The 25,983-nt window shown below is 35.4% G+C and overlaps 2 protein-coding genes across 2 annotated transcripts; one reads left to right on the forward strand and one right to left on the reverse strand.

The window, feature by feature from the left end:
- The first annotated feature begins 2,849 nt into the window (after positions 1 to 2,849).
- On the forward strand, positions 2,850 to 25,680 carry LOC144452218 (uncharacterized). Its single transcript, XM_078143270.1, has 22 exons — positions 2,850 to 2,936; positions 4,481 to 4,579; positions 5,423 to 5,565; positions 9,953 to 10,178; positions 10,510 to 10,542; positions 11,910 to 12,002; positions 12,475 to 12,626; positions 12,980 to 13,205; positions 13,785 to 13,817; positions 14,158 to 14,250; positions 14,808 to 14,959; positions 15,169 to 15,394; positions 15,980 to 16,012; positions 18,388 to 18,480; positions 19,525 to 19,676; positions 20,453 to 20,678; positions 21,659 to 21,691; positions 22,571 to 22,663; positions 23,242 to 23,396; positions 23,631 to 23,856; positions 24,747 to 24,773; positions 25,408 to 25,680. Exons 1-22 carry the CDS (start codon positions 2,852 to 2,854, stop codon positions 25,437 to 25,439), a joined length of 2,631 nt encoding a protein of 876 aa, XP_077999396.1. The 5' UTR covers positions 2,850 to 2,851; the 3' UTR covers positions 25,440 to 25,680.
- Positions 6,431 to 8,578, reverse strand: LOC144452363 (uncharacterized). Its single transcript, XM_078143455.1, has 4 exons — positions 8,452 to 8,578; positions 7,717 to 7,777; positions 6,943 to 7,179; positions 6,431 to 6,671 (listed from the first exon to the last, which is right to left on the reverse strand). The coding sequence occupies exons 1-4, from the start codon at positions 8,530 to 8,532 to the stop codon at positions 6,544 to 6,546; spliced, it is 507 nt and encodes a 168-aa protein (XP_077999581.1). The 5' UTR covers positions 8,533 to 8,578; the 3' UTR covers positions 6,431 to 6,543.
- Positions 25,681 to 25,983: the final 303 nt, after the last annotated feature.

Genomic DNA, 25,983 nt, shown 5'->3' on the forward strand with positions numbered 1-25,983 from the left:
CACCACCGATTATCCTCTCATCTAACGATTCAACTGGACAATTACAGATAATTCCGATGAACAAATTACAAACGCATCCTGTCGTTCCGATAAACAAATTACAAACGCAATCCATCCCCGACCAAATAAATCCGTGACTGTGTGTGTTCGCACACAGAAGGGTGGGCAAATCAACGTCTGTGTAATCCTCTTTATACCTCCACGATCACAACTAGATGATGTTTTATATAAATAACAGTCATGTTATTATATATATAAAGAGTTTAATTGAGACATACATGTGGAACCAGGCCAACCAAGTCACGTAAAGCTAGGAGTCAAGTCTGGACAAAGTCAAATATGATTGTCGTTGTCATGCAGTATTGACGATAAATATATAGATATCCCACAGGCTCGAGTGGACGTACACATGATATGATTACGGACTCTAATATGGAGATTACAACTGATCGGTTGTTGGGACGGTGACGTCTATGTCAATGCCTCCCTCTCCCCCAATAAATTTGACGCTTACTTACTGAATTGATAACAAATACAAAAGCTACATATATTAAGGTATTTCGTCGTTTTCCAAATTTTCTCCAATCCAGTATGTCAACAAAGAGTCAAATCATTTCGCATTCTGAATTCAATATTTTTTGTGTACTTTGGATTCGTTTTCACACCTATCTCAAATCGAGCACGTGCAAAGAAACCGTGAGAATTGTTTTGATCGCCAAATACTTTAGGAATTTACTATTCTAACTGAGGGTCGGAATAATTACAGTTTCACTCAGTATAGCACTTAAGCATTGATTGGCAATCGAAGCAGTTTCCTATGTAAATTATTTTGATAGGATGAGAGGCGATGTTCGTGTTTATGTGTCTAGCCCGTTTACAAAAAAAAATGGAAATTTGCCAGTAATACGATATGGCGATCATTAATTTGAATATTATCCATTGTTGACTATCTATGCTTGACGTCAGTTGAAAATAAATATTAGTAATACATAGGTTAGCATTGTTCATAAATAGTTCATTTGAACCCTATTTTCACAAGCAACCCATGGCCTCCACCATAGCCATGATTGAATCCAGAAAACAAATCTTTATACTCGTGATCGTGTGTCTCCTAAATATCGCATCTGCAGGTGAGTAGGGGTTCCAATGGTTATCCATGAATATGCTACACTTTACTGCACAAACGGAGTTGCTCTGGGGCGTTGCACCAGTACCGTAGCCTGCGGGGGGGAAAAGAGATTTTGGAAAAAAGAAAGAAAAAAAGCTACTTTTTGAATACGTAGCGATGTTATTAAAATCGTTATTTACGTGACGATTCCTAGCATGTGCGATTTAAATTCATGGTTCACTAAAGTGACTTTACACTGACTCCTCGCTAATATGTATCTTATATCTCTATTGTACGTTGGCTTAACTTTGAATAAAAATGTGTCCACTTAAAAATTGTAACTTTTTGCAGTAAATTAAAAATTCTTGTGCGCACATGCACTGTGCATTTTCCACGAGTAACAGTAGTCTTGAAAGTCTCCTTCATTTGAAGATAGCAAGTCGCAATTATAATATCAGCGAGTGAAACTAAAAAAAAGGAGACGGAAAAGTCGTTCAACGTGAGGTCGCCTGCTATGCTGCATGCAGTGACTACGAAGATGCGCTCGATCTCATTTACATCTTGTTCCAAGTGCACATCCGCAAAATATCTTTCAGCTTTGCCAAAACAAAATACACTTCCAGATAATATGTCATGCATAGCATAATTATTTCAATTCTGGTATTTTATTACCATATTCAAGCATTGTAAGACTTTAAATTATGTCTATGGTTTGATATTCTATGCCTCTAAATGGCCTCCTACACCTCTGTCTTATTTTCACTTTTTTTCACCTTTGGAGTTGTCTCCTACCAATCAGTAGCAATCAAGGTGATAATTATCTTTCTCCCAAACCAAGATGGAAGGTGTCTGGCTCTAAGTACCTCCCTGTACAGGTTAGAGCCAATTAGAGACATCTCCTTATGCATGTGAAATCCACATCCTGTGTAAAGTAATCTCGTTCGGAATATTGTAGTTGGCTATCACTGATATTTTTATATTGCTCGAGTTTCATTTGGCGGGGCTTAACATTTTTTAGAGGAGAGGGTGAGATGAACTACACCATTTGTTTAACCGTAAATTGTGTACATTTCCTAACAATGCAGACAAATTTCATGAGATAGTATCGAGATGACTGAATAAGTTCTATCTAAACTCGACCTGAAATATTTTGCTATCATTATATATGGTTTGTTTTATCCTTGTCAAGCATTGTGAAAAAATGAAATCGACCTACCTACCCAATGTGATGGGTTAGGTTACCCGTTGACCAACATTTTTTAATTATTTCTGGTCTTACATTTGATATTTAATTGCGTAAGCTAAAATATATATTATGTAAATTGCATGCAAATTTATCACCTGTCTAAATTTTAAATGCATGATTGCACCAAGACAAAGTTCTGCAAAGAAACCGTGAGAATTGTTTTGATCGCCAAATACTTTAGGAATTTACTATTCTAACTGAGGGTCGGAATAATTACAGTTTCACTCAGTATAGCACTTAAGCATTGATTGGCAATCGAAGCAGTTTCCTATGTAAATTATTTTGATAGGATGAGAGGCGATGTTCGTGTTTATGTGTCTAGCCCGTTTACAAAAAAAATGGAAATTTGCCAGTAATACGATATGGCGATCATTAATTTGAATATTATCCATTGTTGACTATCTATGCTTGACGTCAGTTGAAAATAAATATTAGTAATACATAGGTTAGCATTGTTCATAAATAGTTCATTTGAACCCTATTTTCACAAGCAACCCATGGCCTCCACCATAGCCATGATTGAATCCAGAAAACAAATCTTTATACTCGTGATCGTGTGTCTCCTAAATATCGCATCTGCAGGTGAGTAGGGGTTCCAATGGTTATCCATGAATATGCTACACTTTACTGCACAAACGGAGTTGCTCTGGGGCGTTTCACCAGTACCGTAGCCTGCGGGGGGGGGGGAAAGAGATTTTGGAAAAAAGAAAGAAAAAAAGCTACTTTTTGAATACGTAGCGATGTTATTAAAATCGTTATTTACGTGACGATTCCTAGCATGTGCGATTTAAATTCATGGTTCACTAAAGTGACTTTACACTGACTCCTCGCTAATATGTATCTTATATCTCTATTGTACGTTGGCTTAACTTTGAATAAAAATGTGTCCACTTAAAAATTGTAACTTTTTGCAGTAAATTAAAAATTCTTGTGCGCACATGCACTGTGCATTTTCCACGAGTAACAGTAGTCTTGAAAGTCTCCTTCATTTGAAGATAGCAAGTCGCAATTATAATATCAGCGAGTGAAACTAAAAAAAAGGAGACGGAAAAGTCGTTCAACGTGAGGTCGCCTGCTATGCTGCATGCAGTGACTACGAAGATGCGCTCGATCTCATTTACATCTTGTTCCAAGTGCACATCCGCAAAATATCTTTCAGCTTTGCCAAAACAAAATACACTTCCAGATAATATGTCATGCATAGCATAATTATTTCAATTCTGGTATTTTATTACCATATTCAAGCATTGTAAGACTTTAAATTATGTCTATGGTTTGATATTCTATGCCTCTAAATGGCCTCCTACACCTCTGTCTTATTTTCACTTTTTTTCACCTTTGGAGTTGTCTCCTACCAATCAGTAGCAATCAAGGTGATAATTATCTTTCTCCCAAACCAAGATGGAAGGTGTCTGGCTCTAAGTACCTCCCTGTACAGGTTAGAGCCAATTAGAGACATCTCCTTATGCATGTGAAATCCACATCCTGTGTAAAGTAATCTCGTTCGGAATATTGTAGTTGGCTATCACTGATATTTTTATATTGCTCGAGTTTCATTTGGCGGGGCTTAACATTTTTTAGAGGAGAGGGTGAGATGAACTACACCATTTGTTTAACCGTAAATTGTGTACATTTCCTAACAATGCAGACAAATTTCATGAGATAGTATCGAGATGACTGAATAAGTTCTATCTAACTCGACCTGAAATATTTTGCTGTCATTATATATGGTTTGTTTTATCCTTGTCAAGCATTGTGAAAAAATGAAATCGACCTACCTACCCAATGTGATGGGTTAGGTTACCCGTTGACCAACATTTTTTAATTATTTCTGGTCTTACATTTGATATTTAATTGCGTAAGCTAAAATATATATTATGTAAATTGCATGCAAATTTATCACCTGTCTAAATTTTAAATGCATGATTGCACCAAGACAAAGTTCTGCCCCCCCCCCCCCTCCCCCGGCAATTTGGTCAGGTTTCGGCCCTGTTCACTCATTGGGTATGACATTTTTACGCACAGAAAGACACAGGCGATTATAGGGGCACCGAACATGGTGCTTATTTGTCATTATGGTAGCTTATCAGTTTACATCTGGTTCTTGTCTCCTTTTATTTGTATAGGAAATACATATAATGGATGGGATGTCACGAACCGTGCCTACAGAGACAGCGGAAGCGCTCAAGTGTTTGTAGACAATAGGCTGGTCTTTCCAGATAACGGTGAGTTCTGAATCGGTACAATAATCCCAAATCACAAAATCTCAATGAATGTCGTCTATGATTAATAATGAATTGTTTGATGTCACGTCACCATCGGATACAGCAAAGAGTTCGAAAGATACTACAGTCATCAGTCACTATTCACTCTATATTTGCAGTATAGACTTAACAGTCGAAGTTTAAATGACCCTATCAAACTGAGATCTGCGCAGGCTTAGACCATCATGGAATGACATCACATTTAGGACCTGCTCACTAATTACCAATTCATTTTTTTGTTTACTGAATGTTTTTACAGCCTGACAAACCTAGCTGTACACTAAATGGTAAACCTAGCTGTACACTAATGGTAAACCTAGCTGTACACTAATGGTAAACCTAGGTGTACACTAATGGTAAACCTAGCTGTACACTAATGGTAAACCTAGCTGTACACTAATGGTAAACCTAGCTGTACACTAATGACAAACCTAGCTGTACACTAATGACAAACCTAGCTGTACACTAATGGTAAACCTAGCTGTACACTAATGGTAAACCTAGCTGTACACTAATGGTAAACCTAGCTGTACACTAATGGTAAACCTAGCTGTACACTAATGGTAAACCTAGGTGTACACTAATGGTAAACCTAGCTGTACACTAATGGTAAACCTAGTTGTACACTAATGGTAAACCTAGCTGTACACTAATGAATGAACAAATGAACCAGCAGACAACAAATGAACCAGCAGACAACATTCAAACTACATATATCGATTGAACAAGTGCTGTGTAGCTTTCATGACGAATTGTGTAACAGTCCACTATAGTCTTGCTATAATATTTTAATTATGTGACTAGGTGAGGTAACCAAATGGCAGATATATTCACGTGGATTCGGTGTCGTATATCTTCAAGTCTGGCGCCCTCACAGCCAAGATGATTGCACAGTGGAACTGGTCGGCGAAACAAGGGTAGATGTTGACGCTCTTGGCTTTAAATCGGTGAGTCAAAAACAAAAAGCTCTTCATCGGACGTGCGTATCGGATAACTCGATGAACTTCGCACCGTAATATTCATCCAACTTACCAAAGGCATTTCAAAATGTACCCACCACATCCCAACACCGCATAAACACACACACACACACACACACACACACACACACACACACACACAATAAATACATACATACATACATACATACATACATACATACATACATACATACATACATACATACATATACATACGCACGCACACACACACACACACACACACACACATATATATATATATATATATATATATATATATATTATATATATATATATATATATATATATATATATATATATATATATATATATATATATATATATATATATATATATATATATATATATATATAACTCGGTGAGTATCAATCTGCTAAGACAGTGCTCTATACCGCAGTGGCAGAGCGTAATAGTTTTGGTAGTACTGGAACTCTTTCTTGGTTGTAACTCGGAGTTTCACGCATAGTGCGATCATCAGACAACTCTTGTGAGTTGTCTGATGATCGCACTATGCGTGAAACTCCGAGTTACAACCAAGAAAGAGTTCCAGTACTACTAAAACTATATATATATATATATATATATATATATATATATATATATATATATATATATATATATATATATATACATAGGTTTTGAAAATTTGAACCAAATTATATGCTATAGACCCCATATATATATATATATATATATATATATATATATATATATATATATATATATATATATATATATATGTGTGTATGTATGTATGTAAGTATGTATACACGTGTAATGTACTATTTATTACTTGAGAGCTCAATCTCTTCTTTAGAACCGTGTGACACATATTATTACATTAAATGTTCATGTAAAAAGGAAACGGATTAGATTTGATTTGAATTCATAATATCTCCTTTATGTCTCTTCAAGCCCTATAGTTTACACTAGGTTATTAATGACATCGTTCAATGCACTAAACGTAGCTACCATCGTTGTACCTTGGTGAGATCCGACTTCATACAGGTGTGTAGTAGGATACGTATTGACGTCATGAGACCAGCACATTTCTAGAATTAGAAATAATAACAATATTTTAAACAGAAAGGCAAAACAGATGAAGCAATAATGTTGTTGTTGTTGTTGTTGTTGTACAAAATAAAAGCGGATATTCCTCTTGTTGTATATTAGTGAGAATACACATTATGTGTTACATGTAGTAAAAGCCTAACATTACCAGAAATAGACCCAACATATATGTCGATATATGACGTACACATGTGTACTGAAATATATGATTACATTTTCCTGATACGTTATAAAGATTATACGTGTTAGTACCTTTGTTAACCGTCTCAGAGCAATCAACCTGTCCAAAATATATATCATTTCGACCATTTTTGGATGCTACATCCTCGAACGCAGACCAGGCATCCAAACATTCTGATGATGATTCAAGACACTGCGGTTCATAGTAATATACCAGCAAGTATCCATGGTCGAGGATGGAGTCCATGTCGTCATAGCCGTGGAATGGAAGCACGGAAGGTGAAGCGAATGTGCTTCGTTCATTGACCGCTAATGATGGACGAGATAATTATTAATATCATATGACAGTTATCATTTCCGAAATAATTGTCACTCTTTACATGTCAAATAATTAATGTTGACACTTAAAATGTCAACATCAAAGATGTATAATGACTGTTATGACTGATTGAAATCCATTCACTCTCATAAAATACGTATTTTAACTTGGATCGAGACAAACGTGGTCCGACGAAAATTAGTCCACAGTATTTTAGTCTAAGTGTGGTGTAAGAATCAAGACAAGTTGAAATGCGAGGACAAATCAAACATTTGATATAAAGCTTTTAGTGAGTACCGGCCTTTGATTCCTAGAAGATAATGTGTATACAGACACTACGAACAAGAAATGCGATAAACACTCAGAGCTATCATTATCTCGCCAAATGCGAAAAATTAAAGCAAGGTATTCTATTCAAGTTCACAAAATTTATTACGATATATCATTTTCTTGTTGAAGACTGTGAAAATTGAAAAAATCTTAATTGTGAGTTGGGTGGAGTAAATAGTAAAAAAAATTATACTTACAGCGTCCATTCGACTTTCCTTTCCCTTTTTGGGAGTGCCAGGACTTGTTGTAGTGCCAGGACTAGTCGAAGAGAGGGAAAGGGTGCATTAGTTTAAGTTTCACGATGCCATGATAAAACTAATATTATTGGATTGGTATCTTTTGTGCTTTTATTATTAATAGTATACAACTTCTGTTTCAAATGATACCAGCTTTTGATACGTGTTTCTTTTGTGAGATTTTACGTATTTGCGGAGGCAGAAAACAGACAGACAGACAGACAGACAGACAGACAGACAGACAGACAGACAGACAGACAGACAGACAGACAGACAGACAGACAGACAGACAGACAGACAGACAGACAGACGGACGGACGGACGGACACACACAAACACACCGACACAAGAAAGACAGACAGACAGACAGACAGACAGACAGACAGACAGACAGACAGACAGACAGGCAGGCAGGCAGGCAGACAGACAGACAGACAGACAGACAGACAGACAGACAGATAGATAGATAGATAGATAGATAGATAGATAGATAGATAGATAGATGAGTGTTACATCATTGCAACTAAAGACCCGTCCATCCAATCCCATCGCAAATAACGATGTTTGTTCATGTGACACGTCACAGTTACCACAACTTGTAATCCAAAACAACAATTAACCAGTTTTCTTTTGTAGAAGTATACTCAGAAAAAACAATAATTTCCTAATTATATTATTCAGTTATTGCACACTTACCCCTCGCCATGGATACAGTGGCACCCCAGCCTCACAGAGTAGTGGAAATAAGACAAAAGATATGAAAACTAAGCTTCTCATGATTGTATCGTCGACTTGGTTATAGAATATGTGTGTGGTACGAACAAACTACACTGACTGTTATCAGATCATTATCATTTAATTTCCGTACAAATTACTCGTAGTTTAACTACCATAATAGCTCTTACCCAGACATGCATAATTGCTACTATATATCACCACGTCATGAAAGAATTGATTTACCAATCATAGTATCACTTACAACTAACGTTACTTTATGTTATGTTATGTTGTGCTGTGTTGTGTTGTGTTATGTTATGTTGTGTTATGTTATGTTATGTTATGTTATATGTTATGTTATGTTATGGTATGTTACTTTATGTTATGTTATGTTATGTTATGTTATGTAATGCTATGTTATGTTATGTTATGTTATGTTATGTTATGTTATGTTATGTTATGTTATGTTATGTTATGTTATGCTATGTTATGTTATGCTATGCTATGTTATGTTATGTTATGTTATAACAAGTTGAAGTGGACCGTGTCACTTGATTTGGTGCATTTGCTGTACTATTTGTAAGGAATCGCCATTTCTCGAACAAGTAAGGCAACATGATGACACTTTGATATGGGGATTACAGGCACTCAACTATCGTGATATAGAGAAAATGACAATAGTTATCCCATCACATGAAAAACAAATAGTGCTACTTCGTAACACGGCACAACACAACACAACACAACACAACACAACACAACACAACACAACACAACACAACACAACACAACACAACACAACACAACACTACACTACACTACACAATACACAATACAGCACATGCTGATCGTCCAAATCAGAGTAACGATCACTTATCACAGAGAAGTACTATGTGCAGTGAATTAGCCACGACCTAACTGAATTCAAACGTTGATACGGAGTCCATGTCCATTCTGCCCTGTTGGTTGATCATTTTCTAATAGCTAAAATACCAGCACTTGATTTATTCATAATGAAAATACTTAAATCATTTATGAGAATTTGAAATATAATCCTATATCACATAATACGTATTAGGAACTAGAAGCTAGATAAATATAAAGCAATAAAACCTTATATAAATAGATAAATGTCAAAGAAGAAAAAAAGAAAATACATTTTAGAGATACCAGCTGTGATATTCTCATTAATAATTTAAGTATTTTCATTATGAATAAATCACCTGTCGGTATTTTACTATATTTAGGTATTCGAAGATGGTGAGGAGAGCAAAATTTGCATATATGCTGCGCGACATATACTAGCCCGGTAGTGGTAGGGTGACGTCACGTAACATATACGATCTTTGCCTAAAGTCACGAGTATTTTGTTGTCTATATTAATACAACGTGAACTTACTTTGTAAAAAATAGATGGATAATTAATGGTTATTAGATTTGATAATTATAGATCGTCATAAATTCATGTCTCTCCAAATAGGTTGACCTAAACTCAGAGGAGCGTATCAGAGTTAAACCTGGCGATTTGATTGGTTGGCGTACGCCAGGTACAGGTGTTATCACCTGGGATGCTGATCTTAGCTCTGATGAACAGCATTTTTGCTTCAAATGGAACATAGAAACCAATATTGGAGAAGTGTATGATTTGACTGATGAGATAGGATGGGGACCAGATAGAGTGTATTCTGTGAGGGCTGATTATACTGGTAAGTGAAAGGGGACTGTCAGTGAAAATTCACCTTTACAGCCTTGATGTGGGCTTTTGGGGAACGAGATTGTACGGTGGAAGGACCCGACTCTAGAAATATCATCAACGTTTATTTCAGCCCTGTTTCAAATAATCAAATGCATGAATTACCCTAGTAATCAATATTCTGTCAGGGTGGCAAACTACTCCGCACCAATACCCATAAGTATCGCTGTCATCAATGGCGGTCATATTTGATTTCCAAGTGATTGATTGCGATGGTTTATAAACAAAATTGCGGCACACTACAATGTAAACATACGAGGTTCGTCTATTTTTCTTTCTTTCAGTTTTGACATCTGATGCTGATAACCAGGAAATACGTAAGTATACCAGTATAATAAATAGAAATTACACTGTAAAATCTCTTCCTAACCTTTTGCAATGTTTTAGGAGTATAGTATGTCCATCACGGAAAATTTAAAGTGTCTCATTCAGTATGCAAAATTGGTCCGTTAGTCGGAGACCAACAGATTGTCGGTACTAATTATCGATTGAAATTTGAAGTTCATGCATATGAATAACATTTATTCCATGACATAGATAGATATCCAAATTTTACCAACATGAATCTGACCTTGTAGTACATGTTTCAAGCTTCTCTACAAATTGAGCATTGTTGATATCAACTTTACAGTGACGTAGCTTACAACAATTATCATATGTTAGAACACCTGTGATTGGTTGAATGTCTCTAATTAACATGATTGTCTAGTCTAATCATGACGTAGAAGCAATCAGACTCATTTAGGACTTTAGAGTTCATGTGCTGAATCAGGCAGTGAGGAGGAATAGGACTGTGATCTCTCTGAGATTGCAAATAATGTGAATGACTGATTCATTCATCATTATCTACAATCTTTGTATTTGTATTTGTATTTGTATTTGTATTTGTATTTGTATTTGTATTTGTATTTGCATTTGCATTTGCATTTGCATTTGCATTTGCATTTGCATTTGTATTTGCATTTGCATTTGTATTTGCATTTGCATTTGTATTTGCATTTGCATTTGCATTTGTATTTGTATTTGTATTTGCATTTGCATTTGCATTTGCATTTGTATTTGCATTTGTATTTGTATTTGCATTTGCATTTGCATTTGTATTTGTATTTGTATTTTCGTTTGCATTTGCATTTTCATTTGTATTTGTATTTGTATTTGTATTTGTATTTGCATATAATACATTGTGAATAACAGAAGATATTATATCTATGAAATAAATTGTCGTGAATATTAAACTATTCATTGGACTCTCTTATTGTATTACAGCAAAAAAAACATGTTGTATTATGTCAAACTTCAAAATCGTTTGATCTTTATTGGGGAGGGGGGAGGGTGAGAGAGGGGGTAACTGTACATACAGGTAATAAACCAAACCAGCAGTATCCCGTAAGGACCAACAACCTTTGCTAACTGCCGATTAATTTCAAACATTGGTTTCATTGGTGCGTGAAACGCCCTTGATTGGCGAAAATAACAAACTTTATATTGCAATTACATAAGTGAGGTATTCAGAATGATATTGTTATGAAATTGATTCACTTCTAGACTTTCGTAATCTCTTGATAATCCAATAATCGTAATTTGATGATAGTACTTTAATCACACTATGTTAATACTTGACCCCAAAAAGGTCAAGAATTTCACATCTCAAAAACTCTAGATATCCAATATTTGTTTTTCTTAGATTCCAGTGGATTTGACGTTGAAAACCGTGACTACATAGACTCTGGTTCTGCTACAACATTTGTAGATGAAAGACTTTCCTTTGGTGATAACGGTTAGTTAGATTTGGTTATTAACACTTCGATGATCTCAAGTATCTTTCCTACAAGCGAGTTCCGCTACGGGATACGTAATACTTTAATGATGTTAGACTCATATTAACAAACTGGAGAATGTACCATTAAACCAGTGACATGGTGCACGTGCACGTGCACGAAAGCGTTTGTCTCGAACTTTTGCAATTTTGTGTACCTTTTATGTCAATAATCTTATAATTGGTGTGATAATGCCCTGTCCCAGAAACTAAAATATTGACCTAAAATAATGTTTTCTCAGTTTTGATATCAATCTGAATGTCCTCCTTTTCCCCATTAAATCCAAATTATCAAAAGAAGTACTCACCTACGAATAATATACGTGTACATGTATTAAAATATATAGAATCTGACTCACATGATCCCCGGTGAATATTTAGTAATTTATATAGTATTATATTAATTTCAAAACTCATACTTTTCTGTGTTTAGGTGAGGTAATCGGATGGCAAATATATACTCGTGGTCAGGGCACAGTGTATTTACAAGTTTGGCGCCCTCAACATCAAGAAAACTGTAGTAGCATAGAACTGGTTGGCGAAACAGAAGTCTATGTTGAGGATACTACACCTCGATTCATGACCGTGAGTTTGTAACACAGGACAAATTTACTGACAGAATAAGTTGTTTTTGTTTTGATTGTTTGTTTATTTGTTTGTTTGATTGATTGATTGTTTGTTTGTTTGTTTGTTTGTTTTTATTGTTCTTTTTCATTTATGAGCCTAGGTTACTTTGAAAGTAGACATAGGCATATAAACTTGTTTCTGATAAAGAAAGAGAATAGAAAGAACATATACATTGTCCAGGAAATGTCAGCAGATAGGATAAATCTAGTCATTATCAAAAGAAGCGAATGGATATAATGTATCAATCAAATACTTATATTAGTTGAAAAAAGCTCCAGTTGACCCTCATAATAAGTCTTTCATCGACATAGATTGACCTGGACTTAGAAGAGCGTATCAGAGTTAAACCTGGCGATCTGATTGGTTGGCGTACTCCAGGTACAGGTGTTATCACCTGGGATTCTAATCTTAGCTCTGGTAAACAACATCATTGCTTCAAGTGGATTGGAGAAACCAACATTGGAGAAGTGTATGATTTGACAGATCCAATCACATGGGGACCAGATAGAATATACTCTGTGAAGGCACTTCATACTAGTAGGTGAAACCATGCCGTAAAATTTATACTTAACTGGATGAAGGAAGGATGGGAGGGAGGGAGGGAGAGAGGGAGGGAGGGAGGGAGGGAAGAAAAAGACAGACAGAGAGAGAGAGAGGGGAAGGAAAGAAATCTAAAATTGACGTATGGATGTGAAATGTGCGTTCTTGATGCATGAACGAATGTGTAATGAACTTCAGATTGTGATAAATATAACAAGTAACTACTTGCTGGCTGATTCAGGAACTTATGATAGAATAAGTAGTTTATGTTAGTACAACCAATCCAATATTGCAATACTAAATTACAGGACCATACATGATACAACCATTTAGTCTTGGACATACTAAAATAGGATTTCAAAACGTTGCCCTCATTCCCGGCCCTCATTCTCAATGTTCACGCCTCTCAACTCGCCTCTTTTAATTCACTGGCGTTACTTTCAAAATTTCTTAGCTCTATTTCAAGCTCTGGTCAGATTCGCCTCCGACTACTAGTACTACATGGAGGCATGCATCCATATCTTACTCACTGCACAATGTAAACATATGAGGTTCTTCTATTTTTCTTTCTTTCAGTTTTGACACCTGATGATGATAACCAGGAAATACGTAAGTATACATCGTATATACCAGTATTAAAACCATCTCTGCCTATTATTTTGCAATGTTTTAGAGAGTATGTCAATCGCAGGAGACTTTATAGCAAAAAAAAGTGTTTCATTTGCCTAATGGATGTAGCGTTTTTAATTGGTCAACATAGCAACATACAAACATCTAAAATAAGCAAATTTTTGACACAGTTCCTGTCTTATTATACTCATATTTCAGATGCTTGAATTGGCATATTCAGACTGGTGTTGTTACTAAAATCGATATTCACCCCGAGACTCTGCTCGCAATTTCTTGATACTAAATCATCATTTTATATTACTAACATCTTGTTTCTTAGATTACGATGGATTTGATGTTGAAAACCGTGACTATATAGACTCTGGTTCTGCCATTACACTTGTAGACGAGAGACTCGTCTTTGAGGACAACGGTGAGTCCCATTTTGTTATTAACTAGCCTGTTGCCTTCATATCAGAGTGGCTATCGTTCTGGTACATGTAATACACTTGTAGTTAAATGGTATTGCGCTCAGACTAATCGATAATAAACTGCTAGTACGATACCTGATTTTTAAATTGCTTTTTGGTGTTACGATGCCCTGTCCCAATTAATATTAATAATAAATGGTTGACTCAAAAACAATAGCCCTCTGTCCCAAAAACAACAACCCTCTGTCCCAATTACTAAGGTTTTGACCTAAAATACCGTTTAGAAAGGGGTTTGACGTTTGATATCAATCTGAAAGTTCTCCTTTTCCAATCGAAAACAAATTCTCACGATGTATTCAACTAGGAATAATATGCACATATATCAAATATATTGTATTATATTCCAAATGTTCCCATTGAATATTTAGTTATATAAGATTGTTATAGCACAGCAAATTCCAAACTTTATCTTTATGCCATACCACTATCACTGTTAAAGAAAAACATAATAAAAAAAAAATTATTTTTAAAACTCATCCTTTTCTGTTTTCTGTATTAGGTGAGGTAATCGGATGGCAAATATATACTCGTGGTCAGGGCACAGTGTATCTACAAGTTTGGCGCCCTCAACATCAAGAAATGTGTAGTAGCATAGAATTGGTTGGCGAAACAGAAGTCTATGTGGAGGATAGTACGCCACAATTTATGTCTGTGAGTTTATAAGACAAGGATCAATTCATGATTATAAGTTGGGGATTTGTTTGTTTGTTTGTTTGTTTGTTTGCTTGCTTGTTTGTTTGTGTTAATTTAATTTAACAGTGAAAAATCATCACTCAAATATTTAGTTACCAATTAATTTTAAAAAGCTTTACAGCAATTTACCCTATTTAAATATAAATGTATGTCTTTCGTCGACATAGATTGACCTGGACTTAGAAGAGCGTATCAGAGTTAAACCTGGCGATCTGATTGGTTGGCGTACTCCAGGTACAGGTGTTATCACCTGGGATTCTGATCTTAGCTCTGGTAAACAGCATCATTGCTTCAAGTGGATTGGAGAAACCAACATTGGAGAAGTGTATGATTTGACAGATCCAATCACATGGGGACCAGATAGAATATACTCTGTGAAGGCACTTCATACTAGTAGGTGAAACCATGCCGTAAAATTATTACTTAACTGGATGAAGGAAGGAAGGAAGGAATGGTGTAGGGAAGGGAGGAAGAAAGAAAGAAAGAAAGAAAGAGACAGACAGACAGACAGACAGACAGACAGACAGACAAACAGACAGACAGACATACAGACAGACAGACAGACAGACAGACAGACAGACAGACAGACAGACAGACAGACAGACAGAGGTAAGAAAGAGGGAGGGGAGGAAGGAAGGACATTTAAAATATAGACGTGAAATGTGCGTACTTGATGTATGAACGAATGTGTAATGAAGTTCAATTCAGATTGCAATAAAAAAGGGACTGCTTGATGGTTGATTAAGGAACTTTAATTATATAGTAGAAGTAGTTCATAAAGCTATCGTTACAGTTATCGACTATTTCAATTTGACAATCTTAGCAGAAAACTGCCGTCGGAGAATAATGATGTAAATAGATCATTACGAGGTTGCCCGGATAAATGCTAAATGTTGCTTTGGCTCTAAAGCGATATCACATTTATAGGAATGTTTGTATATTCCAGACTTTTAAGAAATCTCAATTATTTTCTTTCAGTTTTAAAAGTGGAAGATGACGATCAAGACTTTAGTAAGTATACGTATACAACGCCAGAACAATGGTCTATTCTTAAATTAAAATAAAAGTTATAGTTAACATAAAACGAAGCGTCGTCTGACGTCACTAAAATCTTACTATCATTGCCACATTTTACTTTTTGGGTTGACGCAATTTGTAATGGACTACAAACGTAAAAGTAAACGTTTTTACAGTTTAATTTGTGCTTGTTATGGCGTGTATCACATGACGGTAGCTAACGCAAACAATAGCTTGTATAGATGACGACAACCATTGCTTAGTAACCAGAGTAAGTAACCAAGCGCGACCAGATTGCCCGGCTATTATTCAGTCAAATTGGGTCGGCTATTCAGCTGCTTAAAATTTACAAATTACAAGCAAAATTGGTTTGTACTTTGATTATTTCAAAATTCTAAGAAGAGCCTTAAAAATGAACTCTCTATTTCCGTTAGTATTAGTAATGAAATGTACATGATCTGAATCGATCGTACTCAATATGTTATCGTACTCGGAATATCGTTTTTTGCTTTGCCGAGTTCACGTACGGGTGGGTAGATCTACTCAATCGAGCACGAGTGTGAATCGAACATTACCGAACGTTGAGAAATGGAACGGAGGCATTGGCTTCCTATTGCACATGTTGCATGTATTGTTTCTGAAACCTTGGGACGTATAACAGGTCGGCATTCAAAATGGCGTCGTCCAAGAAACGTAAAGGACATCTCGTAAATACCCTCGAAAATGTTGGTTTTTCAAAGAGAGGTCGAACTAAGTTTGGTAGGTTGAGTTGCAACACTGTTCAGAGTGTAGGAATTTAAGTGACGTCTGTGATGATTATTTTCATATTTAATCCTGTCGGAGTTTACAAATAGATGACAAAAGTGTTGTTTTTGAATATTGATGACGCTGATGAAATATACTCCATTATCTCGTTTACATACTATATATACAAAGGCGTACATGTACGTGAGCTTTGAATTTTAATTTAGATTGTTTTAATGGTTTAACTGATTATTCTGTGAATTAATTTTTTGTTGACAACTTCGATAAATTTATGGATCAACAGATCTTGAATATGAAAATCTTTGTTTTTGGCGACGTTTCATTTTTCTGGTATTAAAAGAGCATACATTGAAAATAATGTTAAGTTTTAAAGTAATACATGTAATACTAAAGTTGCCTTTTTGAAATCTTGTTTTTGAAGCAACTATGTATCACTTCAATATAAAATGGAGTGAGCATTTCTATTGTATGAAGTTTGAAAGTGTGTACTTTTATTTTTGAAATTCTAAACCAACATTGTTTAAATAAATGCAGACAACAATGAATGGTTATGCACTACTCATTTTAAAAATCCATGATCCTTAGTAGCTAATTACAAAGTAATTTACATGTAGATGTACAACAGTGTAGCTAGAACATCTGTTCACTTTTGGGAGAATGATCAGTGAACTTTTCTTGTAGGGTGATTAAAAGTACATAACATCCTCTTTCATAACTTATTTGTAGATAAAGAAGAGACCAGTAAACAATCCGAGACTAGTACATGTACAGTACAAGTAGTTAGTCAGTTGCCAGTCAGTCACTAGTCAGTCAGCCATCATGTAGTATGACTGAAGGAGTCCGTCAGTCAGTCACCTGTCACCTGGCAAACGATACAGAATGCCTTTGTTGAAAGAAGTGACTCAGATCACCACCACATTGTTTATAACCAATATGATTCTGATTACAACAGTGACTATGATTCAGATTGATTCTCATTTCAAGTAGGTATTTGTGGTCCCATTTTAAAGCAATTTCTATGAACTGTAAGTGCACAAAATGCCTTAAAATTGAGTTGAATTTAAAAAAAAAATCTTACTCAGGGAGGGGGACACCCCCCCCCCCCCACGACCAGCAAGCTGTCCGGCTATATTTGTCAGTTGCCCTCCTATTTCAACAATTTTTGAACACCGGGCGTAACAGTAACTTTAATAGTCTGTTTTCACCGAGTGTCACTAATTGTTAACAAACATTTGCATTATGACTTTCTAACATCTACAACCTTTCACGTAGCCCTTTGTAGGGGCATGAGTTTGTATGCTTAGTTTGTATGTATTCTGATCACACAGAAAATATGAATTAATATTGCAAAGTGTTTCACAGGTATATAGGCCTTTTATTTGGTTGGAATCGCATGGTATAGAATGAAACTGCTTCATATATCTGCATATTTTCAGAATTATTTTGATGTAAAATATCAGTTTGAATTATTTTTTCAAATCAGTATAATATACATTTTCTCACCTCTACCTCATCATTTGATGCTATAGGACACCCAGGGTCTAGACTTCCCTGTGTAAATTGCTTTAGAACACTTAACTATACAATAAGTTTTACTTTCTTAGATTACAAAGGATTTGATGTTGAAAACCGTGATTACATAGACTCTGGTTCTGCCATTACCCTTGTTGATAAAAGACTCCTCTTTGAAGACAACGGTGAGTAAATTAATTCATGGGGAAATTAAACTAGACTTACTTTATTACTTGTAAGTATCTATTGCATTAGAACGTTTTATATTCTTTTCATTTATCAGTGACAATATGGATGACAAATGAGTATGCATCTTGCACTTTTTCGCAGAACAAATCTAGCTTCAGCCCATGCATAAAGTGTACCAAATAACCAAAACTACACTCATTCACTCCATACACACACTTGCCCACGCTTTTGTGTTTGTATCGTCAACTTGTCAAAACCTCGGGGTATACCATCCCCAGGGGGTGGTTTATTGCTAAAATATATACATTCACCCTGTATGAGCAGCGGAAATTTCGTTTCTGGCCAACTGCATTTCTCTGACCAAGCTGGTCAAAATCCGTAGGAATGTAGGAATATGTAGGAATATGGTTCGATTCCTTTATTAAACTACATTCCCTTCGTATCTTGCTGTTACTCTTGATTATGACTTTCTGGAAGAGATGGCCTCTTCCTGCAATCCCTCCCACAACGAAAATAAATGAAGGAAAGAGAAAGAGAGTTATGGGAATCGAGAAGTATTCCTAAATCAGATCTTAATCATGTTAGTTTAAAATTAGTTTTTGACACTACTATTTTCGGCGTGATTATTGTCAAGATGACAACTCAGTCATCGTCTCAAATGTTATAAACTCATTTTCTATTAAATTCCAAACTCATAGTATTTAATGTCCATGAATCATATCACCAATCACTGTGAATTAGCCATGTAGTTTTGTGTTTTCCCAAAACAAATTCTGCCTTTATCTGCTCCATACAAATAACAACTGTACCTCATTACGTTTTTGATGGCCATTGTTACATTGTTACATTTTTGATGGCCATTGTTACATTGTTACATTTTTGATGGTCATTGTTACATTGTTACATTTTTGATGGCCATTGTTACATTGTTACATTTTTGATGGCCATTTTTACATTGTTACATTTTTGATGGCCATTTTTACATTGTTACATTTTTGATGGCCATTGTTAAACTTTAATGCGTTATATTTCATAATTAGCGGATATCACTGGATGGGAAATATACACCCGTGGACAAGGTACTGTGTATCTACAAGTATGGCGCCCTCATACCAATGAGATAGTGGAATGTAACATGGAATTGGTTGGTGAAACTGAAGTGTACGTGGAAAATAATATGGGTTTGGTATCAGTAAGTATAAAACACAATGTTTGTGATAATGATTATACATACACACAAGTTCACTTGACTCCAAACAATCTAACTAATCTAGACAACATCTGAAATGTCTTCATTGTAACAGGTCTGTGTCAGCAAAGATGGCACAGGATGCTAGCCACATGCCTGTCAATAGAGGTGTAGCTACATTATTGTATACATTGCTGTGGGTACACTGCTGATACAGTGATGTGTATACAGGCATGTCACAGAGTCTGTCTTTCCTACATGTAACAGTACCTGTGTGTACATCGACTGTACACATTGCTGTAGGTACATTGCTGATACAGTGATGTGTATACAGGCATGTCACAGAGTCTGTCTTTTCTGCATGTGACAGTACCTGTGTGTAGAGGTTGACTGTATACATTGCTGTGGGTACACTGCTGATACAGTGATGTGTAGACAGGCATGTCACAGAGTCTGTCTTTCCTACATGTAACAGTACCTGTGTGTACATCGACTGTACACATTGCTGTAGGTACATTGCTGATACAGTGATGTGTATACAGGCATGTCAAAGAGTCTGTCTTTTCTACATGTTACGCTACCTGTGTGTACATGACTGTACATATTGCTGTGGGTACACTGCTGATACAGTGATGTGTATACAGGCATGTGTAATAATAATAATAATAATAATAATATAAGAAATATTACCATAAGAAAAAGATGATCTTCTTTGACTTCGTCTACAGAATAATAATTGGTAGTCGAGTGACCTGTGATTCATATTTTTTCAACCATAGATTGACCTGGACTTAGAAAAGCGTATCAGAGTTAAACCTGGCGATCTGATTGGTTGGTGTACTCCAGGTACAGGTGTTATCACCTGGGATTCTGATCTTAGCTCTGATGAACAACATCATTGCTTCAAGTGGCTTGGAGAAACCAACATTGGAGAAGTGTATGATTTGACAGATCCAATCACATGGGGACCAGATAGAATATATTCTGTGAGGGCTGTTTACACAGGTAGGCAAACCACTCTTGCATTTGATCTGATCTGATGACTGGTAAACCGACTGACTGACCCCGTACCCGATAATCGACTACTCGAATGAATTTGTTCAAACACTAAAAACAGTCCGAACTATAATGTACAGGTGCCAGGTGTGATTTGTTCCAAGACTCAACAAAAACATTGAGGGTGACGATACAACAAAACTAGGGCCAAAGAAAAGTTTATTGACATTACATGAATGAATGAATGAATGAATGAATGAATGAATGAATGAATGAATGAATGAATGAATGAATGAATGAATGAATAATAAATATTTTATCCATTTAATCATTTATTTCTTTTATTTCTTTATTTCTTTATTTATTTTTTTGTTATTATTATTATTTACGTTTATTTCAGACAAAACATATCCATGTACAGAATTAAATGAAAGCAGAGAAAAGAATATATACAATAAAGTTCAAAAATCATCTTATTTATTTATTTATTTATTCATTCATTTATTCATTTATTCATTCATTTATTCATTCATTCATTTATTTATTTATTTATATATTTATTTATTCATTCATTTATTTATTTATTTATTTATTTATTTATATATTTATATATTTATTTATTCATTCATTCATTTATTTATTTATTTATATATTTATTTATTCATTCATTTATTCATTTATTTATTTATTTATATATTTATATATTTATTCATTCATTCATTTATTTATTTATTTATTTATTTATATAATTATTTATTAACCAAATTTATGGATGGCTATAATGAATGTACAAGTTAACAATATCCTTAGACTTATTAAATATAGTCACATTCACAAAGAGGAAACTGATGGACAACATCCAATAAAACAATTGGTGACATCAATCATGCCATGCTCCAATGAGGGCGCACATCTAGTTGACCAATACTGCGTATCAGAGACAACTACAGAATTGAGAGCTGTCACTCTTTCTTTCATCTTTCTTTCAGTTTTAAAGGTTGAAGATGATGATCTAGAAACTCGTAAGTATAGACTGTAAGATGCATCGTGTCGCTCCGCACCGGCCTGCCTTTAAAGGCCTGGGTTCAATCCCCGGGTCTCGCATTAGTGTTATCTTATAAGTGGAGCAATGAGGAATACATAAGATTATTGTTTTCTTCTGGACCAACGTTTTCTGTAGCTCTGTCAGACAACTGTTTTCACACCTAACGTTAATCATTTTTCATTTTTCAAAGTGAGCCTTTGATGGACTGACCGATGTGTGAGGGCGCCCTTCAAGGCCTACATTACAGACTAAGTATAAGCTGAACATAAATATGTAAAATAATCTATGTGTACGTCTACTCAAGTCTGTAAGTGACGGGGCGCCCTCACACATCAACCAACACCTCCCACATGAGTGAGAGGAGGTTGATGAGGGCAGAACGTCATGATGTATCTTACAGTCTACATCTACTTGTGTGTCATGTTTTACAGCATTGTTTACGTAGTAGCTTGATAGCATGATAGCTGTTAATATACTTTTGTCAGGAGCACGTGCAACACTCACCTTCGTGCTGACTTAAAATGTACAATTTACATGAGGGCCAATATAGTGGCTACACCAAAGCTAAATAAGACCCCAGACCCCAATATAAAATAATGATAGACAGTAGACTAATGATCTGAGATAAGACTTTGGGTTTTCAACCGTCAGATTGCTTCTATTAAAGTATAAAATATTATTACTGTTTTCTTACAAAGTTCATGGACATTGTGTATTTCAAGACAAGTTATAATATTATTCTTCAGACTATTGTAGACCATAAAAGTGCTCTGAGGTTATTCATACAAGCAAACTTAAATATAAGACTTTCCAAAATAAGAGTACCTATCTTCCAGTCCTTTATGTTTTTACATAGATTCCAAAGGTTTTGATGTTAGGAGTCGGAACTATATTGATAGTGGATCTGCTCAAACATTTGTAGATAAGAGGCTCTACTTTGGTGACAGTGGTAAGTTAATATTTGTGTTTAATATTGCCAACTACGAACTGTCCACGCGAGAGTACTGTTCACGGTCCTTCAATTCTAGTTCCCTCGAAGCTATACAAGTGGATATTTCTACAAAAATACGTCGTTTAGTTATTGGTGCTCCTGAGGCTTATCAGAATAATGATAATGGTATAGTCCATAGATATAATGGTATAGTCCATAGAATCTGGAGTCCATTCCAAGATGGCATCCTTTCTAAGATCTCTGCATATTCATATTACTTTCATTTAAATACGTTGGTCATTTGGTACTGATGAGTCGAATCAGTATATACTTATTCACACAGACAGCACAAAGCTATATCCAAGTCTGTCTTTGTTTTCTTCAATAATAATTACTCAGTATACATCGTATTTGTTCATGCATTCCATCTCCGTTCATTTTACGTTTTGTTCTCCATAACATATGTTTTTAAAAAATACAAATTAATATCTGCCTTTCATGAAATAAAAAACAAAGCAGCCAAAAGAAACTGGATTTTTAACTGTAATTAAAATGGATAGCATAAATGGAAACACTAAATTGTTTGTTTTTGTCAGGGAAAATAATCGGATGGGAAATATATACACGTGGGCAAGGCACGGTGTATCTACAAGTATGGCGCCCTCAAAGTCAGAAACAAGTGGACAAGTGTAGCTTGGAATTAATCGGTGAGACGGTGGTGAATGTTGGAGATACTCCTGGTTTAATTTCTGTAAGTTTCATACACGTGAAAGTTGCTGACATAGCAATTAAGTATATGAACAGACCGATGATTGATAAAGACTGAACTAAATACAGGACAAACAAATGCAAACTAACTAACTTCATTATTAACTATTCTTGCAGAATGGAAGTTAATGACTTCAGTTGAAACTTATAAATGTGAAAAACAGACATGAATGAAATAGATACAATGACATTAGTCCTTACACTTTTATATTGATAGATTGACCTGAATTCAGAAGAGCGTATCAGAGTTAAACCTGGCGATCTGATTGGTTGGCGTACTCCAGGTACAGGTGTTATCACCTGGGATGCTGATCTTAGCTCTGATGAACAGCATTTTTGCTTTAAATGGAACATAGAAACCAATATTGGAGAAGTGTATGATTTGACTGATGAGATAGGATGGGGACCAGATAGAGTGTATTCCGTGAAGGCAGTATACACAGGTTAGTGGTTTGTTGTTTCACTTTATTGTGATATACCAAAGATGTTAATTAACCTGTCTACTTGCCAGATTTGTGATTCTGTGATATTCGTTCTCTATCCTCCGTGACTTTGTAGCAATGTCAACCTGTTATTTAGTTTTGCAAATATTGGCATACACTGATTGGGGCAATGGGGAATTGCGTCATTTGAATATTCAAATAACTAATTATGTAAACATACACGTGCAACGTAATTAAAGACAGGAGTTGAGAAGACAAACAAGTGATAAGTGATCGATAGAGCCTGTAACGAGTGTTCTCAGAGATCCAGTGAGTAGACAGCTAGGTAGGAATGAAGTGAAGGACGAATATATGAACGGTTGGAATTGATGCGAGATTGAGTGTGTGGGGAGGAAAGGATGTACTATGCAACCTTGAGAAATAACCATATATTAAAAATACTGCAGTAGAGAAATGAGACATGGAAAGTAACACACACATTAATCAATATTAATTATTCACACATCATGAGATACTCCAAAGATTAGAATTATAACCATAAATTAAAACATTCATTCCTTGTCACTGAGTAAGTACAGTAAATGAAAACCTATGTAATTTGACCTACTCTTGCAGAGATACAAACTTCATACGTCTAGAGTAAAAGACAACTAGTAATGCAAAACTGACAGCCTCCATAGAATGTTGGGCAGTCGCCCATGCAAGCATTCTATTCTCACGCTATACCGACCATCCAGCCTTCTGCTGAAGCTAGCTAATGAGTGATAGGTACTACCAAACTAGAGTGACTATAGCATTTCAATCACAAAGTACAGTATTTGTTACGTCTAACACATGTTTAATTTGGTAGTATATTCGAAATTAAAAATCCTGTTCTTTATGTCTTTCAGTTGACAAAAAAGGAAGTGAAAGTGAAGGTATGTATTAATTTGTCAATTATACATTGCTGAATTAGTTATAATGTCTTTATAATATCACAAATCCATTAACAAACCTAAAGATGAAACACGTCTGTTCGTGATTATCAACATTTTCTAGAGGATTCACTCACTGCGTCAATCAAGATTTTTTCTGCGGTACATCTCATGTTAAGTGGGCTGAGATTACAGCTATGAATTTTAAATATTTATATATTCGTTAATATTTACATATTATAGTACCTTTCTTTTGAAGCCTTTAAATGTACATATACATAGAGAAATACATATTTGTATATGTGAAAAAGGTGAATTTGGAAAAGACAAAAGAAGATCACCCAACATATTTTGAGATATATGCTGGATGCAAAAAGTGGCCGTTGAGGGCTCCTAACAGGCTCCATAACTCCCTGATAGTGTTATCATAAACACTTTCTCTCTCTCTCTCTCTCTCTCTCTCTCTCTCTCTCTCTCTCTCTCTCTCTCTCTCTCTCTCTCTCTCTCTCTCTCTCTCTCTCTCTCTCTCTCTCTCTCTCTCTCTCTCTCTCTCTCTCTCTCTCTCTCTCTCTCTCTCTCTCTCTCTCTCTCTCTCTCTCTCTCTCTCTCTCCTTCTACCTCAACTATTGACAAGAAGAAAGGAACTCAAGTCTCGTCGAAGATCCTTGAAGCTGTCAAGTTGGCAAAATCACTTGAAATATCCATAATACTCTTGATTAATAATCACTCCTTTTATATCAAACTACTACATACAATGCACACAATTGTGTGGTCTCTGGTTGTTGTTATTTTTCTTGATCTGGAACAATAACTCTTCTGTTATAACTAATGTAAATACTATAAAGTCTTTTAATCATGGCTTACAAAGTCAGAATTCTCACCAGTAAGGAATTCTTTGATGATAGAATAACATAATTATGTCATATTATATATATACCGGTATATCCATTCGCATGAGAAAACACTGGTTCTTGTCATTTTTGTCATTGGCTTTACCAGCTAGTGTGTGTGTCTCTGTGTGTGTGTGTGTGTGTGTGTGTGTGTGTGTGTGTGTGTGTGTGTGTGTGTGTGTGTGTGTGTGTGTGTGTGGGTGGGGGTTGTATGTTTGAGTGGTTGATTGTGTGTATGTGTATGTGTATGTGTGTGTGTGTATGTGAGTGGGTGTAGAGTTGTTTGTACATGTGGATTGGTGTGTGTGCGTGTGCATGCGTAA

Source organism: Glandiceps talaboti, chromosome 22, assembly GCF_964340395.1.
Source record: "Glandiceps talaboti chromosome 22, keGlaTala1.1, whole genome shotgun sequence".
Lineage (NCBI taxonomy): Eukaryota > Metazoa > Hemichordata > Enteropneusta > Spengelidae > Glandiceps > Glandiceps talaboti.